At 32.2% G+C, this 20,031-nt stretch overlaps 1 protein-coding gene across 3 annotated transcripts in view; it reads right to left on the reverse strand.

The window, feature by feature from the left end:
* Nucleotides 1–1,479: 1,479 nt before the first annotated feature.
* Nucleotides 1,480–20,031, reverse strand: part of LOC127719499 (uncharacterized) — a 72,031-nt gene continuing 53,479 nt past the window's right edge. Inside the window, exons 3-5 of one of the 3 annotated variants that reach the window (XM_052225650.1) lie at nucleotides 16,455–16,678; nucleotides 13,656–13,872; nucleotides 1,480–5,828 (exon numbers count right to left, since the gene is read on the reverse strand). In XM_052225650.1, the coding sequence (XP_052081610.1) occupies nucleotides 3,088–5,828; nucleotides 13,656–13,872; nucleotides 16,455–16,678 (3,182 nt within the window). In that variant the 3' untranslated portion in view covers nucleotides 1,480–3,087. The remainder of the gene's footprint in view (nucleotides 5,829–13,655; nucleotides 13,873–16,454; nucleotides 16,679–20,031) is intronic. The other 2 variants (XM_052225656.1, XM_052225663.1) reach the window with 2 other exon arrangements.

Genomic DNA, 20,031 nt, shown 5'->3' on the forward strand with positions numbered 1-20,031 from the left:
AACGAATCCGGTGACCCCATTTTTTCTTTTTCTTATCCGAAAGCATATTATTAGAGCTATCTTCTCATATTTTATCTTTAAATTCTATGGGGTAGTTTTCTTTTTATCACACAAAATTGGGTTTTCCATGCATAATCTATACAAACTCTGACAATTTTGCACAACCTGTAGCGTAGAAAAAAGCCAGGTGACCTATACTTTTTATTATATTTATGAAAAAAGCATGATATAAACTACATTTTGACAAATTATTAAAAAATTCTATTGATTTTAATTTAGACCCCCTATCTACCTTAATAAGCTTCATATTCTTAGGTTAACAATAAGTAAAAATGCAATAATGTGCTACTTGTATTTTGAAATAAAGTTCTATTAATATAGATGGTTTGCAGTAACATTGTTCCATATTTTGCAAAGTTCATAATCTTCAATATGAAAACTGCAGTCCAATTTTATGGCAAACAGGATACTGACAAAGTGTACTAGTAAGTATATACAAATGTTTTGTAAAACACATATAGTTAAATTGGACAATTTTCCTTAAAAATAACAGTAACATTTATTCACCGAGGTACATTTTTTTCTATGAACATCTTTATAAATAGTTTCAGTTCATTTTTTAGGCCAACTTACTACTTTGTAGACTACATAACGGTCATACACAATGAGACATCACCGTCATAACATTTAAATACCCAGTATCAATATTAGTAACGTCAAAGAATTCAAGAATATTATGAAGCTAGAATAATGCATTGAACAAGTAGTATCTTTAAAAAGGATATCCGACGTCTTTAGATGGGAGCATATTTTTAAAACATCAATTGCTTATGTGTTTTTCTATCATATTTTAACGTCCTTAATTTGACGTAAAAAATCTGTTAATTCTGAAAATTGTGCACACGCATTCACTTGTCTGCATATGTTGATTAACTTGTGAAGGTATATATAAAGAGTTACTAGGTTTTTCTCAGAGACAATTGACTGTGAAATTAAGATAAATTCATACAATGTAACACATAACAACCTTGAACAACAAACGGTTTTAGAACATGTACGCAAAATTGTATTAATGTGCAGACTGAAATTTCCTTTGAAAAGTGTCAGTGGAAGATATTTTTATAGCATTCGAGCAAATAAAGCTTCAATTGCAAATTAATTGAACCTGATATTAACAAAGATTTACCCGTTACAAACGGCATATATAGACATACATAATTAATTAAAAACCAATTGTTCAGAGAACAATTGAAGGTCTTTCCATTAGTAAGGATCTATTTTGATATGAAAATATTAAAATTTTGTTTTAAATGTCAATTTCCGCGTCAAATGACAGCTTATTGTACGCTGATTCCAAAATTGTATGGTTTTTATACAAAAAGATATAAATAAGGGAGATAATTTTTTACTTTAAAAGATGTTACTTCCGGTATTGTTTGATACTTTACTTGACACTGATTCCAAAAATATATGGTTTTATATACTTTTATATTAACTTAGTACAAAAAATAGCTACTTCCGGTTTACAAAAGGTCACTTCCGGTTGACTTTTTCAATGTCACATTGCTTGCAACCTAATGCAAAAAGTCCCTTGGCTTTATCATGTATACATATGAGGTAAAAGCAAAGGTCAAAATCTAAAACGTTAAATTTACCTATGACCTTGAGCTCAATTTCAAGGTCATAAACCAAGGACCACAAATCAAAAGACTCTAGGCCTCTACTTTATATTGTTAATGAGTTCTATTACCATACGACTCATATTAGATATAAAAGGGGGAAAACTCGCATCAAATGTCTACGTACCCTTTCAACTAAAATTTACGTGTTACGACATGTCGCAACTAACAATTGTGTGAAAATATTTTGTCGATATCTTATATGATTTTTAAAAATAAGAGATAACAAGCCAAAATCAAAATTTTGAACATGACCTTAACCTTTGAACTTGACCTTATTTTCATTTTTTTGGACCAAGGACCTCATATCAAAAGACCCTAGGCCTCTATCACTCATGGTTTTCCAGTTAAAAATACATTTCACTTATATCAAATACAAAAGGGGAAATAACTCTCATATGGAATCTCTATACGGCTTCGGTCAAAATAAAACCTAACATCCTGAGGATATAACGAGCAATTTGGAAAAATAAATTTGTCGCTTTCTTTTACGGTTGCGGAGGAGATCTCATAACAAGAAAAACAGTGTTTGGGGAGATAACTCTTACAAAGAAAAGTGTTCGGTTAAACAGGGTCAGTTTCAAAAGCGTATAGACTGTATTATATCATATACCAAAAAACTAAGCGACATCTTTTGAAACAAAAATACACCGCAAGAAAAAAATTAGGCGGAAGAAAAAAAAAATAATCAGAAGAAAACCAATAGGTCTTTCCACGGAAAGGTGGAAAGACCTAATTAAAGCGCGCGATGGCAATGAAATGAAAACACATTCGCATTGGATAATTACCATTTCAATATCTTAATTTATGTTTATCTGAATGTTTTCATCTCATAGATGTGATACTTTCTGTCCGTAAATCAGTCTACTTTTATGTAGAGTGTGCATATCTTTGTGGATGTTTACATTCTTTAAACCCCGCAAAAATACAGCATAGATGAACGCGTTCTAGTATTGTTTCGAATTTTCCACTAGTAAATAATTGCTATTGTAGTAAAAAGCTATTTATTAAGAATACTTGAATTGTACTATTGTTATAAAGTAGTTTTTATCTCAGATATCTATGTTTAAAACTATCACCTGCTGTACATAACAAAATGTTAAAAAAAAACGTATGTTAGAACATCAAACATTGCATTTTCGTCCAATCAGAATACAGATCAGCGACAACACCCAAGTGTTACCATCGTTTAGCATCATTAGATCAATGGCGAACTATTATCGACTACTTGATGAAAGATTATGCATATTTATAGAATAGATATGCATTTACGAGCTAAAGTATATTTCCTTTAGTCTTAGTAGCAAGTTTTCCTGGAAAATTGCGCACAATCTTTTTTTTAAAGATGCATAAATGCATTAAGAATATCGTGACATCCTCTCCTATTCATCTTGTCATTATTCATGTTTTAGATTCTTGAATATATTATTTGAAACTCGTTAGACTTCTTATTCTTACTAAAATATGAAACAATGTATAAGAAACCATTGTCGTTTGCTATTTCAAGTGGTGTCAAACCATCCGAATTACAGATGTTGGAATCGCAGCCTTTTTGAAGCAACAATTGAACTGCTGAACAAATACCCATCTCACATGCACAGAAAAGAGGTGTTTGCTTATTGGCATCACACAAGTTTATATCACACCCGTTTTGAATTAAAGTTTGTACTATCTCCATGTAGTCACTACGTATAGCTATATGTAGAGGAGAAAGTCCGAAACTATTAACAGTATTTATATTGCATTTTTTCAGTATCAAACAATCTACAATGTCTTTTCTCCCATGTGTGCATGCTATCGCCAAAGAAGAATCTTGGTTATCGTCCAATTTATCAATATCGCAACGATTTGTGTTCAAAATTAAATCAACAATGTCGGCATGTCCTCTTTTGCATGCTATATGAAGTGAGGTTTGTCCATCAAGATTACAAATATTTACATCGCAGCCGTTAGAAATAAGCAATCCAATGCAAGTTTTTTGATAGTTTTCAGTGGCCAAATTTAAAGGTGTCTGATTATCATTGTCGCATAAGTTGATTTCACATTCGTTCGAAATTAATAATTGTACTATAACGGTATATCCTATTGTAGATGCAATATGTAACGCTGTCCTACCATGGACATTTGCGGTGTTTAAATTACAGCCGTGCAATATCAAAAGTTGTACAATTTCCATATTACATCGCTCACAACTTATCATAAGTGCGGTGTTATAATCGTTATCACAGTGATCGATTTTACAGTAATCTGTATTCAAAAGAATTCTAATAATATCAGCATTACCCTCCGAACAAGCTATATGCAATGGACTTTTGCCTTCCACATTACTGCTATTTATATCGCATTGACTTGCAACAAGTAGTTCTACACATTTCGTTTTACCACGTCGACAAGCCAGAAACAGTGGTGTTTCTTCTAGATCATTCATCCTATTCACATCCCATTCTTTACTACCGAGGATTAATTCCAGATAATCGATAGATCCGTCCTCACAAAAAAAATGCAACAATGTCTTACCACCAAAATACTGTACATTAACATCAGCCTTATACTCGATTAACATTTTTGTAATATCTAACTGTTTGGAAAAATATGATAATAGAAGTGGCGTGATTTCACTGTCATATATCAAGAAAGTTTCATTAATATTGATTGCGTTTCCGGATTCAAGTAATACACGAATGATATCTTCCCGTGATTCAGCGATTGCTATCATAAGGGGGCCGTTTGAACTTGATAAAAACCCGAGGCCAATGTCATCGTCTTCATATTTTATTTCTGTGTCAAATAATACATTCGATAAAGTACCTTCTGCTTTTGACTTTGTATCTGAAGTTTGTTCACAATTTATTTTTTTTAATCGTTCCTCTATAATAAAGGTATATAGCATGTCACAGTCGGCAAATACACTAGATACCAATGCCCAAATATTGCCTGTGAACATGGAGAGTGTAGCATCTTGTTTAGACAACAACGCTATTAGTTTGCCTTGGTAATATGTTGTCTTTGCTATTTTATTGGAGAAGACTATACTAAAATTTCGATTTCCTATTTCTTGTATAATTCTTTGAAAGTACAGCTCTTCGTGATCTTTATCAAGCATAATAACAAAATCGTCTTCTGTTAATTCATCCAAAAATTCAAAACTCATTCGTTCAGAAATAAAATAGCTATTTCCATACTTCAGTATTGTTTTCAATAACATTTTCCCAATGAAAAACGCAATAAAATCGAACACCTTATCATGTATCGCTGAAACTGAAGATTCATTTTCCTTAATGAATGTCCCCTTTAGTGTTTCTAGACTTCGTAGAACGAATAGTCTTGACGGCCTGTCTGACATTTCTAATTCCTCAAACACTCCATCAAACATTTCGTTAAACATTATGTTGCATCTATCTTCAAATAAGCTCTTTTTTAAATTGTTGTTAAACAGTACAAGTAAAGCAAGGCCAAAAAAGCACTCTTTATTTTCCAAAGCCATTCCATCTAATTCTGTTTCCAAAAAATCATACGGTTTTTTGAAGAAGTCCGGATTGAACGTCTTTTTCGCTGATAGCTTACATAGAAGAGGAAACATGTCTGTTTGAGCTATTACTTCTTCTCCTAATGAATTTAGACATTCCTCATTTAAATGACACAATCCAATTTCACGTTTCTCGTCCACATCTAATACCAGTTCATCTGAGAGCAGATCACATTCCGTTATTTCAAATGCCTGCATAAGTTTTTGAAATTGATAACATTTGCTTACATGCAGTCGGCATGTTGCAACAATACGTAGTGAATCTTTGGCTAGCCTGATAAGTCGTGTAATAGAAGTTTTTAACCGTATCCAAGAGCTGACTATGCGATTGTCAATGGCAAATTTGCCGCATAAATCATCAATGATTACTATCTGTTTTCGTCCAGTTTTACAAAATTTCAAAATATCTGATGGCTCATTTATTGGTAAAATTTCATATCCCTTCATATTACGAAACAATAACGCTATGTGATAGGCTGTTGCGCTTTTCCCCATTCCTCCACTTCCACTAATTACAACGAATGATGTATGCTCTACTTTTTCCAAAATAGTTTTTACAGTAGATGTCGGAAAGAATTTTTTATTATCTTGTTCCCAGGCAGCAACTTCTAATAAAAGGTTATCTATATAAAAAAAAGTTTATTTATACTATTGTTTTAAAAATTGTTTATGTTATACTAACATATTTTGTGGACGAAAATCGTTATACATTTTAATCACAAATGATGCTGGTATATTGATGCTACATTTACAGTTGAAACTTCCGAGTTAAATTTGTGACATATGTTTATCCAAAAAAATTAAATAACAAAAATACCGAACTCCAAGGAAAATCAAAAACGGAAAGTCTTTTATCAAACGACAAAACCAAAAGCCCAAACACACCAAACGAATGGAACAAAACTGTCATATTCCTGTCTTGGTACAGGCATTTCCTTATGTAGAAAATGGTAGATTAAACCTGCTTTTACAGCTAGATAAACCTCTCATTTGTATGTGACAATTGTCGACTAGAATTCCATCATATTGACAACTATGTGTGAGCAAAACAAACAGACTTAATATGTAAACATGTCAAATTTTGGGGAACAGCAGTCAACACTTTGTTATAATCTTAATCACTATAAAACAAATAACTATTTCAACAAAGAAAATCAAAAATGGCACTAAAAACTCTATAGACAAAGTGGATGTGCAAAAATGAAAGACGAGAATACAAGAACAACCATAGTACAATAAAAAATGGCGGGAAGTATATTTACCGAGCCACGCAAAAAGTATATTACCAAAAATGGAATAAACAGTAAAGGTTGAAAATATACAAAGGCAAATGAAAAGAGCTTCAGCTTCATAATAACACTCAATATTTTCAATTTCAGACATAACTGTATATACATAAGGAGTATGTTCAATCGATAAGATAAGTTCTCGCTGTGTTGAAGACCCATTGGTGGCCTTGGGCTGTTTTCTGCTCTTTGGTCGGGTTGTTGTCTCTTTGTCCCGTTTCCACTCTCAGTTTTATCAATCGATAAGGCCTAAATATGACCCTTATTTCTAGCTTATTTTATAATTAGGATTAAATGGCCATAGTAACATTATCATAGCTTCAACAATGACTAGATATGAAATTAGGTATTTTTGTTTGAAAATTTAAGTATAGCTTTTTTATGACGTCATTATTAGATTAAACCTGAATTTTCCACTTATTCTAGTTTATATATGTTTCTTGGACTGGAAATGTATACCGTACGCGTTGATAATTGTTTTTTATTTCAAATATTATCTTTGTTATAACAAATGAACTATTTGACTTGAAAATTTATTTTGTCGAACCTAGCGCTCTATGTTTCCTAGGGCTAATTGTGGTGTGTGTGATATTTAAAAGGTCCCAACTGAATTGCTTATATGCAGTCGGCATGTTGCAACAATACGTAGTGTGTGATAACCGAGACGGAGGGATTGTGCTTGATTTTCATATGATGAAGAATTAATCTTTTAATTATTTTAATTGAGGTCTAACGCAATCATGTCAGTAACTGCTAGTAGTCCTTTGTTGATTTATGTTGATCAATGTCATTTTGCTTAGTGTCTTCTGTTACCTATTCTAACATCGAACTCGGACTTCTTTTCAACTGAGTTTTACTCTGCGTATTGCTGTGTGTTTTTTATTCCACATTGCCTAGAGGTATTGGGGGAGGGTTAAGAATTCACAAAGCATGTTTAACCCCGCCGCATTTTTGCTTCTGTCCCAAGTCAGGAGCCTCTGGTTTTTGGTAGTCTTGTATGTTTGTTTTTTTAATTTTGGTTTATTCATATGTATCGGAGTTCAGTGTGACGTTCATTTTTGCTGAACTAGTATTCATTATTGTTTAGGGGCCAGCTGAAACCCGCCTCCCGGTGCTGGATTTTCTCAATGTGTTGAAAACCCATTGGTGGCATTGGGCTATTTTCTGCTCTTTGGTCGGATTGTTGTCTCTTTGACACATTCCCCATTTCCATTCTCAAATTTATTTCATAAAAAGATCTTTATTTCCGACCTAGAAATTTACTCTACATTTCATGGCAGAAAAGATTTTCCGGGTAATAAACTAATATCTTGGGTGTTTTAAGTACCTTTTTGTTTTTGTTTTTGTACATATGTTAGAGATACGAGGTGACCTAGTTACTAATGTTTGTAAATATGAAGAAAATAATGTACATTAGTTGTCTTGTGAACTTCAAGGTTGATTTTTATTATATTCAGTGAAACTTTTTTTCAATTTTCCACTTTAGTAATGAAATGAACTAAACTATATTCAGGTACAGTATTATCTAATTTGGAACAAAAAAGGTAAGTTCTGAACATTTGAAAAAAAAAATCAAATCAGTTTAACATAGAGGTTAAGGGGGAAACGAACTTAGCAGTCATTGCTTGGTAACATTTATTTAAAATGAAGCCAAACTATGCATGGATAAATTTTAGTACCTTCTTCCACTGCAGTACAAATAGAATTTCACGAAATAAGATGAAATAAAATTTGTATAATTTAAATAATTTGAACAAAACTTTTACCAACTTAAATAACCCTTTTCGCATAATAAGTGTCAACAAATAAAGCCCATTATCTACTTAATGGTACATTTAAAATGCAAGACTTTTTATAATTATGAATAATTTTTTCATGAAACAAGTTATACTGTATTTTCAAAAAATGACTAACGTTTTCATGAAATGATTGCATGGTGATATAACAACTTAGATCATGCAAGGCGAATTTAGACGAAACGTTAAACAAAGACGAGATAATCACATTAAGATAAGACTAATCTGGCTAGAGATTTTGCAAATCTCCAAGTTTTGTTATAATACACTACAAACTGCCCAGAGTCTGAAAAGACCCTATTTTGTGCTCGACCAGTAAGGTTCAGATAGTCACCTTTTAACATTTCTATAACTTTTCCAAATCAACTTGAATTTTCATCAAAATCTACATCTATCTTAATTATATATTGATCTCACAAAATACCAGGTTATTTGGTAGTTTGTTTTATTGCTGTCAAATTTAAAGATTAAATTTATAGGTATCTATCTGAATTTAGTCCAAACTGAAATGTTAGCTTTTTTTTTACCTATTAATCAAATCCTTAAATTTGACAGCAATACACCAAACTACCAAACAACCTAGCATTCTGTAAGATCAACATGTAATTGAGATAGCTGTATAGTTTTATGAAAATCCAAGTTGATTTAGAAAAGTTATAAAAAAAATGTAAAGGTGACTATCTGAATTTAGTCTGAACTGAAAATTCTAGCTTTTTAACCTATTAATTAAATCCTTAAATTTGACAGCAATACACCAAACTACCAAACAACCTGGCATTCTGTAAGATCGATTTATAATTGAGATAGCTGTACAGTTTTATGAAAATCCAAGTTGATTTGAAAAAGTTATAGAAATAATTAAAGGTGACTATCTGAATTTGATCACAACTGAAAATTCTAGCTTTTTTTTTACCTATTAGTTAAATCTTTTAATTTGATAGCAATGAACCAAACTACCAAATGACCTGGGATTTTGTAAGATCAATATATAACTGAGATAGATGGGCTGATTCAGACCAGTCTAGACTAAATTTAAAGGTCGAGACTGAGTCGAGACAGGTCATGACTGGTCGAGACAGGTTGAGACTGGTCAAGATTGAGTCGAGACTGGTCGAGACTGGTCGAGACTATATTCAGACTATACCAAAATTATCAAGTACTTAATCAGGCTTATTAAGTAAAGTCGAGACCAAAGTCGAGTACAATAAAGTACTGTCGAGATTATGTCGAGTCTTGTCAAGTAAAATCTGTGCTCGACCTTAATGGTCGAGCACAAAATATGGTCTTTTCAACCTCTGAGCAGTTTGTAGTGATAGTCCTTACCACCCTCAAGAAGGTCATTTCATCTAAGATTAACATGTTTAAAAAGAAATGGTTAAATTGAATACAAGAGAGGCGAAAGATACGAAAGGGAAATTCAAACTCATACATCGAAAGTCGAAAACAAACTGATAACGTCATGGCAAAGAAAAAGGTAAAAGACAAACAACAGTACACAAAACACAACATACAAAAGTGAAGATTTTTCGACACAAACCCCACCAATAACTGGGGGTGGTATCAGGTTATATAGAATGGTTATAAGGTAAACATGTCCATCATACAAGATTCTTTTATCTTTGGTCTATTTTTACTAGTCATTTGTCAATGTGTTCGATATTAGATTATTTTTTTAGATACGTTTGTAAGAGAAAGTCGAAATAAAACCAAAGGGAAAATCAAACGCCTTAGCAATGACAAAATGACAACGCCATGTAAAAAAAATAGAAAAGACCAAAGACAAACAAAACACAATACAGAAAACTAAAGCCTGAGCAAAACGAACCCCAACAAAAACTTGGGGTGATATTAGGTGCCCCAGAAGGGTAAGCAAATCCTGCTCCACTAGTGGCACCCGTTGTGTTGCTCAAGTAAGTACAAACCCGATGATAAGTCTAAATCTGTAGGTATATCGTTTTTACGGTTTTTGCTAAAATACGTCATAATGTACTTCATTGTTTCATTAATCCTATTTTAACATGGTTCCTTGCACTATATTTCAAAGCGGCTAGATATAAATAAAGTCAAAGGTATATCAAATGTTAATTTCTTTTTAGTACACCGGTTTTGAATAGACTTAAAACACATTTCGATGGTAAAGTGTATGTTACCAACATATTGGTCTCGATCATAACTGAAGAGAAATTCATTGTCGAAATTTGTATCTGAAGCAGTAAAATGGGTAGTGTTAATGTTAACAAGTTCAAAAAGATAAGTAAAAATAATTAACCTCTTTTTTTTAACACTCAAATTGATTCTTTATTGCATATATTGATGTTTTAACAATAAAACTTGGTGTACAGCATTCCATCAAATATCCCTGCTAAATTTACTACTAAATATCCAGGGAGAATATTCAGTAGAATTAACAATAAATAACATTGGTATAAATATCTGAATAAATAAATTACTGTTACAAACAGTCTTTACTAATACAAAATTTGTATATTATTTATATTTATAATAATATCTGTAATATTACAATATCTATAATTACACAAGTTGTAAGTATTTTTACGGAAATTATTCGTTACTCCGGAATAGGTTTTTTTTTATACTATCTCTAATGTATCAGAAACGAAATGCGGTCAGTGACCTCGCACGTTTTTTTTTCAATCTTTCAATTTTGAGAGTACAGAATTTTCAATCCTGGTGTTTGGATATATTATTTAATGTTTTGAAAATTTGGAATAATGACTCGAAAAGTAAGTTGTTGTACTAATATAATTTAGAGTTTACAACTTAATTTATGATTATTAAATAGATTCGTTATTGATTTGACCCAAATAAATATTGTGTCGTGACCTTTACCTATCAAATGTTTGTAAACTAATTAACCTCAAAATATGACTTTCGCAGATACTACGGTTAATCTTATTTATAAGATAAACCATTTTAATGAAAGAGATATACTCTTATTTTCCGTAAAGTTAACTTCGAGTGTCACTGATGAGTCTTTTGTAGACGAATTGCACGTCTGGCGTACAAAAGTTTAATACTGGTAACTGGTTACAAAACTGATTTTGTTTCGAAATACTTAGGATTTTCTACCCCAGGGATAGATTATTTTGGCTTTTTTTTTGGCAAAACCTTTCGGAATTTAGTGTCCCCAATGCTCTTCAACTACGTACTTTTTTTTACCCTTTTAACTTTTTTGATTCGATCGTCACTGATGAGTCCTTTGTAGATGAAACGCGCGTAAGGCGTACAAAATTTCAATCCTGGTATCTTTGATAAGTTTATTTACAACCACTAGGTCGATGCCACTAATGGTGGAGGTTTGCTCTCCGAGTGTATCTTTAGCCCAGTAATCAGCACTTCAGTGTTGATATGAATTATCATCAATATGGTCATAATTATATATTAACTCTTTACCAAACTTTGATTTTTTTCGAAAAACTAACGATTTTTCTACCCAAGGAATAGATTATTTTAGCTTTATTTTGCAAAACCTTTCGAAACTTTGTGTCCTCAGTGCTCTTCAAATTCGTACTTTATTTGGTCTTTAAACATTTTTGATTCCAGCGTTACTAATGAGTCTTTGGTAGATGAAACGTGCGTCTGGTGTACAAAATGTTATTCCTGGTATCTATGATGAGTTTATTTATATCATTCGGATCCTTCCCCCCCCCCCCCCCCCCCCCCGCCACTAATATCACTTGACACTTTGCCTTTGCACTGATCTTGCCACCCTTGTAGATTATTTGAAAGGTTTGAATTGTCAAAAATCTACGCCATACGTTTTTAATTCAAATATGGAACCACCGAAAAGACATCCTTCAAAAGGAATCTCAGCAGCAAGGCCAACAAAGGAATCCAAAAAGAGTAAATCGATACGACTTAATCAGTTGCTATCAACACAAGGACCACGTACACCATCATTTGCAACGTTTCTACTCCTAATGTTAGTCCCTCTTTTAATACAGGACTTTCAAATCGAAATAGCTAACAATTACATTAAGGAGTTACGATCTTTTCCTGTATTCTATGTCGGATCATATTAGGCTTTTGTTTACTGCATTAACACAGGAAGTTCTAATGAGACCATCTCATATCTACTATGAGTTGTCGGTTCTGAATAAGGTATTTTGCTATAATCATTTCAGATCTCGTCATTTCTAATGAACTGTGGCCGTTATTTTCCACATTACTTATTTGTTTATTGTGATTTGCCTACAACTTGATTCTTTGATTTAAACTGTTTATCTCATTTTCACTAATAACACATGACACTTCACACTTGTATTGATCTGACCACCCTTGTAGATTATTTGAAAGTTAAAAAAAACACTCCTGCATCTTCTGGCAATCTTCCAGCAATTTTAAGTTTTTGCTGCTGTTTTATTAATCTTACCAGGCTGACAAGGAAAAGGCCAGAATCAATATGATATTCGAATGTACTTAATAGTGAAGAAAAAAATCAGCTGATTGATTAGCTAATTGGAATCATATATATAAACGCTAACGGAATGTGTTGTTGCTAATTTAAGTGAGTTACATGTACATTTCACCGGGAAATTCAGGTATGTATCAGCAGAGTTAATTTGATCTGTCAATTTGCATTTTGTTCAGGATTTAGATTTCAAACTACTTATAATTGTTACATGTGTTATTATACCATCGAGAACTGTTAGTTCTGTCCACTAGGAATGCAATACACAAACAGTTTTTCTTTGTTTACGGTCATTATATGTATTGAAGTTGTTGTGTTCATTTTATTGTGATGAAATTATTTTTCACAGTCAAAATGTTTGGCGGGATCTGGCAAGATTAAGGGGTTACGATCTTTTCCTGTATTATAATTTGGATCATTTTTTCGTATTTTACTGTTACGACCATCTCATGTCTACCATGAGTGGTCGGTTCTGAATTGGTACCAGTTCGAGTTTAACTGTTTTATGATCTAGAAATTGTTAATCCCCACTCTCCTGAAAAACTTAACCATTGGGTAATGCGAATGTGAGTCGACGTATTTGGAGGTAGTGGCCCTCGTTTTCTCTTGGAATAACTTTGAGGAACATATACATTCATTGTCACCAATGGTGCACAGTCTTGTTTATTAAATCAATTACAACATTCTGCTTTAATCATGTAAGATCTCGTCATTCCTAGTGAACTGTGACCGTTATTTCACAATTTGGTACCGTTAGTTTTATCAAGTCTAAAATAATTTAAAAAAAAACCAGTTTTAATTATTTAACTCCAAAATATGACTTTCGTAGATACTGCCTCTTTAATAACATTGGAAATCATGCAGCAAGTTGTTCATAGATTCATGAGTATGAATTAGTTACATAATTATTCCAATTCAGATGTAAGTAGCAATTACCTTTTGTGTTATCTTTACTTTCTTCTAACTGACATATTTTTTCCATGGCAGACTGTAATTCTTCGTCAACCTTATTATACTCTTCTTCCACTTTTTCCAATCTTCTTTCTTGTTGTGCAAAGGAAACATACACTTCTCTGTATGAACTATCAAGATCGGATGACATCAAAATATCACATTCCGTCTTAAAAGATGCACCGCCAATTCGTTGAATAGCCTTAAAAGCAAAATTAGTGTTTGAGGTAAGAGTAAGTTAGTTAAAAAAGATACGTTAATCCCGGAGGGGCGAGTTGTAGTTTTCTAAAGCATTGACGATTATCCATTATGTCTCTTACTTAACCCATGGAGGTGACGACAATTTCCTATAAAATTCGTTTCTTAATTAGACCCTTTTATTTGTGAGGATAAATAACCACTTAATTCCCTACACTACTATTAGATATATACAGTCACGAGGATTGTATGAACTTAAAGTATAAGGAATGTGATTCAGAAATTTGTCCGTACTTGACAAAATAAAGCATAATCGAACAAATTTTTCAGTAAAAGATAATGTTGCTGAAATAGAAATATTTAAATCCACTTCTAATTTATACTTTTGAGACTTGACGAATATATCAACATATGCAGTGAAACAAGATGATTACCATATAGTTATTCTAAGTATATGAAACATAAATGGTGTCGTGTCTGATATATGGATGTGAGACATGGATTTAAAATATTAATACAAAAATACAAAGAAACATAACACGAAACCTATAAAATTCAAGACAGCACACTGTCTGTTGCTTTATTCTTAAAAACTGGCTTATATCATTTGAATACTACCTCTGTTCAGAGAAGATAACTTATTCACCTTTGGAAGTTAGTTAATTGTTTAAAAACATTGACTTTATAGCAAATACGCTATAGCATAATTGTGCAATAAACGTCTTTGTCTTATCTGAGTAAAGAATGTAAATAATAGTCAGTTAATCGCATGAACATAATTGGTTATATCATATCAACAATTTATGAAATAAGTATGAATTGGAGTTTTCTCATTTGGATCACTTTAATCTAATCAACTGAAGTATAACTTGAAAATATTGGTAAACACTCGTTATGCTAATGAGTCCGTTACTTGATGATAATTACAGTAAATTAAAAGATTTAAGAAAGTTGAAAATAAACTTTTGTAGAGAACTTTATATTGAAAACTTTCGAAAGAAGTATGCAAGAGTATTTTTTTAGCGAAATTTTCCCGTGTAAAGAAAATTAAAAAATCAAAACAGTTAAAATGGTTTTGATTGTAGATTATATAACTAATTAAGTTATTAGCTTGTTATTACTTTAATAATCTTCTGATTGATAATCCTTTTTTAGTTTTGTTATAAGTTAACTTCGTTATAACATAACTATCTAGTGTTCCTTTGCTGTATCCTGAAAATGACACTTAATGCATTTGATGTGTCTGAAGCAGATTACTTTCACTGGGAACGTATCAAACCTTTAAATCTGAAAGCCAAGGATGTATAAATACAAGAATATATGAGGAGCTATATAAACAAAAATTAATAGCAACATCACTTAAAGAACATACCTTGACTGTTGGAGCTAAACGTTAGTTTCTAAACAAGTTTCATAATTTAATAACAGAAAATTTAAGAAAGGTATGTTATAACTGATGTAAGTTCGCAAATACTAGTTACATAGATATAAGAAGATGTGGTATGAGTGCCAATGAGACAACTCTCCATCCAAGTCACAATTTGTAATAGTAAACAAATATAGGTCAAAGTACGGTCTTCAACACGGAGCCTTGGCTCACACCGAACAGCAAGCTATAAAAAGCCACAAAAATTACTAGTGTAAAACCATTCAAACGAAAAAAAAACCGGTCTTATCTTTATAAAAAAACGAGAAACGAGAAACACTTATGAACCACATCAACAAACGACAACTACTGAACATCAGATTCCTGACTTAGGACATGTGCAATCAATTGCAGCGGGTGTAAACGTTTTAATGGTACCAAACCTTCAGCCTTATCTGAAACAATAGTGTAACATCACAACATAGAAAGACACACTATAAAATATCAATTGAAATGGCTTAACTCAATCAAAAGACATATTAACACCAGTGAACATACACTGAACAAAAAAATTTAATCTTTGATACAATGTAAATGCAAAATAAATAAACTAAGGGAAGAATAACTGTTTGTGCTAGTTAAGTTGTGCATCTCGACAAACATATCTCTGACCAATCCTCCGGGTTAAAACATCCATAAGACAAACGTTTCGGCGTTAAGAAATATAAAACCGGACTGCATTTTCAATTTTGTCATTTTTTTCTAGCAACATTTATGACGTATTATGTAAACAACAAAGCTGAACTATATATAATTATTTTTGTGATATGCACATTATCTCAAAAACAAACTATTTATCTGCGGAGGCAACGTAGCATACATACAAACATATATTACCGAAGTCATTTGGCAAAACACATGGGTCTTTAATTGAATTTAATCGGTATGCAAGAAACGAAATCATTGTGGAATCCAATAAATAAATAATACGTTTGTGAACGTGGAAACCTAAAGCTGGACAGCGAACATTGTCTACAGTTACCTCTGTTGCAGGGAATTGCAGCCAAAGCTTGGTAGAATTACATTCTATACAAATTAAATACCCCTCATCTGTTCGTTTGTAAGTTATTCCTCAAGTTAATTATTAAATAGACAACAATTTTCAGTTAATTAAAAACAAGTAGTTTAATCTTTTATAAGTTTACTGGAAACTAATTTACCTCGCAAACATGTGTCCACATCGCCAGAAAATCTTCTTTATCAATGTAACCAGCTGTGTTATGAGCCATCCAGTTCCGATAATATTTTATCCGAGATAAATCTGCTTCTTCGCTGATCACAGCTGCTGCTGGAAGTATATCCTCTATTTTCATCTTTTGTAAATTGCGCAGTAAACAAATCATTAAAGTCAGATCCATGTCCGATGACTTCACTGTCGCTGTTCCTATAAAACAATTCTATTTGTTTATCTCTGATAGTGTACACATGCAGAAATAATCCCACCATAACCATTTTAAACCACTTATTATGAAACTAAGGTTTCAACTCCCTCAGGCAAAGTTGACCTTAGATGAATTTGGCTATTTGTTTTAGGTACGTTTGTCATATAGCTCTTCAACTGTTTCGGTACTTATACATCCCTCGGATTTCAAATGTTTGGCATTGAGCGTTCCTGATGAAGGTAAATCTAGAAAAGCGCTTCGGACGCATGAAATTATTAAACGTGTTGTTTTCAATTTTTTTTATTATGGTTATTATATGTATTGAATGTTACGCTCATGCATGTTCACATTATGCGATCTTCGTTAACAGGGTTGTAGTCATTACACAAAAATTGCTCAAACAGAATTAAGAAGAACGACTGAAAACGAAACTACAAAAAGTAATAAGTCATTAGTTTTACGATTAACATTACGAATTGGTTGACCGATACGATGTGTCTGTATCTCAGCTCACTAGCGACATGTTTACGCGGTTTTTGATCTTTAGATAGCAGTGTAGTCGTCTGATCTGTTATTTTACCGATTGTTCCCTGTTTCCGAAGTTGTGACATTTTACGAGTGTGGATTAGCATTGCTAGTTATGCATGCATGAACCTGTCGACAGAACAGGTCTATCGACATTTGGAGTTCATGCGATTCCCTCAGTTTTCGTTTGTTACCTTAATGTGTCTATCCTTAATCGATTAACGTGATTAGACTATTGGTAAACTACTTTCGCCTTTATCAATCTAATTTTGACCAGTAAAGAATGCAATCGAGATAAAAAAAAAATAAAAGATACCAGTCTTATAATTTTGTACGCCAGATACGCAATTGGTCTACATAAGGCTCATCATTTCTATTAGAATGGCCTAATCAAATAGGAAGGTAAACAGCACTGAAACCCTAAAATTCCCAAAGGTTTTGCCAAATACGTCTATGATAATCTATCCCCGGGTTTAGAAGATCGTTAGTTTTTCGTATAATTTAACAATGAGTTCACAGTTTTATAAAAGTAAGACGAACTTTCTGAGACAGACATGAACACCTTACAATCTTTCTATACATCGATTAAAATTAAAAATCGATATTGTATCTGAAGAACGGACCTTAACAAAAAAAGTAAACACTAACCATGTAAATACTAACAGCTCGATGAACACTGTCAAACGGAAATGTTTGCAGTTCTGTCAATTTATACACTACTTATAGCTGACCTAGTACGTAAAGTCTTTAGAAAATTACATAATCAGGAAAATACGTTGACTAATCAACCATACAAATGAGGTTTAGATCAGATAAGTCGTTACAGATTGACAAATCATTACTATTTTATACACAGAATATATTTTAACTATTACTTATCGCCGAGTTTGTACTTTCATGAGCAACAAGACGGGTGCAACATATGGAGCATGACCTGCTAACCCTTCTGTATCACCTGAGATCCCCCTCACCTGGTTTTTTGTTAGGTTCATGTTGCTCAGTGTTTAGTTTTCTATGTTATGTCTATATAAATTGTACTGTTGTTTGTCTTTTGTTCATTTTGTTTGTTTATTGGCGTTTTCAGTTTGTCATCGACTAATAATATGACATCCCTTTGGTATCTTTCGCCTCTCTTTTACTAGAACATCGAAAGAATGAACCTCATAATGAAAACGTTGACAAATGAACCATAAAATTAGACCAAAGATAACAGAATCTTATCTGATTGGCATATTTACCTTAAACTCATTCAATATAACAAATTAAGAAGACCATTTACTTATAATATGCTACACAAGGACCTAGTCATGAAAATTTAACATTGAACAATGAACAATGAAAATACTAGGGCTATGGAAACCTGTCAGACGCTTTGGATACATGGATCTAACAACTCTGTCTTCTACTTTCTGTTCTGATAACTATTTCTTCAACAGAGATATGTCTGCCTATATATGTTCAAATTTGTGAATATTTTCTTCCAACTATGATGATTCAGCCAATTCAAATATGTATAATACAGTTTTATGTTCTTTCAAATTGCATTAATTTGTTGATATTTTGGTGTTTTTTTTATCATAATCTCATTTTCTGTAGGATCGTTGTCGTGAGTTGGATATATTTTGCAGATTTTTAGTCAAATATTTTACGAAATTTACTGGTTATTGTGTGGCATAATAATCATAACAAAAATGTATGATATATTTCCATGCTCTCAGCAATTGTTTAAAGAACAATCTTCATGCAATATATTCAAGGCCAACAAAAATTGGAACGCAAATATTCAAAACGTTTAAGGGCATAAGATCTGTAGTTGCCTTACAGAACTAATAAAAGCTTCAATTTTGCAAAAGTGATTTAGCAGTTTATCATAGTGAAATATTTTTTAAATTGAAATTTTTATAAACAGAATGTATTATTACTATACTATATATAAAAATATTAATTTTCGCGAACCATTTAGGTCACAGAAATTCCAAAATATGGCATCAGTACGGAGAGTTGTACAAATAATGTCAATACACAGAACCCCGATCCAATTTATCTTTTGCTTAAAGTATTCATCATTTTCTGTTTTATATGTACTAACAACATTCCATTTTTCTATAATTTCGATTAAAATATTCTAAAACCTGCAGTTAAAATAGGTCACATGCCCCAAATAAACATTCTCCGATTGGTTGAACTACTGTGGCCTCGATGTAAAGCAACGCAAGCCTTGATGTAAAGCACATGCTTCCCAAGAGTAAAGGAGAGTTGTACAAATAATATGAATCTACAGAACCCCGATCCAATTTATCTTTTGCTAAAAGTGTTTGTCATTTTCTGTTTTGTATGTACTAACAACATTTCATTTTTCTATAATTCCGTTTTAATTATGCCAAAACCTGCAGTAAAAATAGAGGTAGGTCCCAACTTAACATTCCCCGATTGGTTGAACTGCTGTGGCCTCGATGTAAAGCAACGCAAGCCTCGATGCAAAGCACAAACTAAATTTTCCGTTGATACACAAAAATTTCCGTTAATATGTTGAACTTCGACCCCTGGATTCAACCAATTTACAAACAGAGATGTTCTAGCGCTCACATGTAATTCTAAGTGAAGTATACGGGTAAAGTCAAGTTTTAATCTTTTACAGTAATATATACACATTTATCATTAATATATTGTCATGCTTCTGCATATTAACTTTTATTTCCGCTGAGCTATAGTTAAATTGTATTCTATACAAATTTTGTTACGTGAAGCAACAGGAGTAAGAATATTTCGCGCCAAAAAAAGAAAATAACCTGCAACATTAAACCATTTTATCATCATGTTTTTGGCATTT

Source organism: Mytilus californianus, unplaced genomic scaffold, assembly GCF_021869535.1.
Source record: "Mytilus californianus isolate M0D057914Y unplaced genomic scaffold, xbMytCali1.0.p SCAF_1, whole genome shotgun sequence".
In the NCBI taxonomy this organism is placed as follows: Eukaryota; Metazoa; Mollusca; class Bivalvia; order Mytilida; family Mytilidae; genus Mytilus; species Mytilus californianus.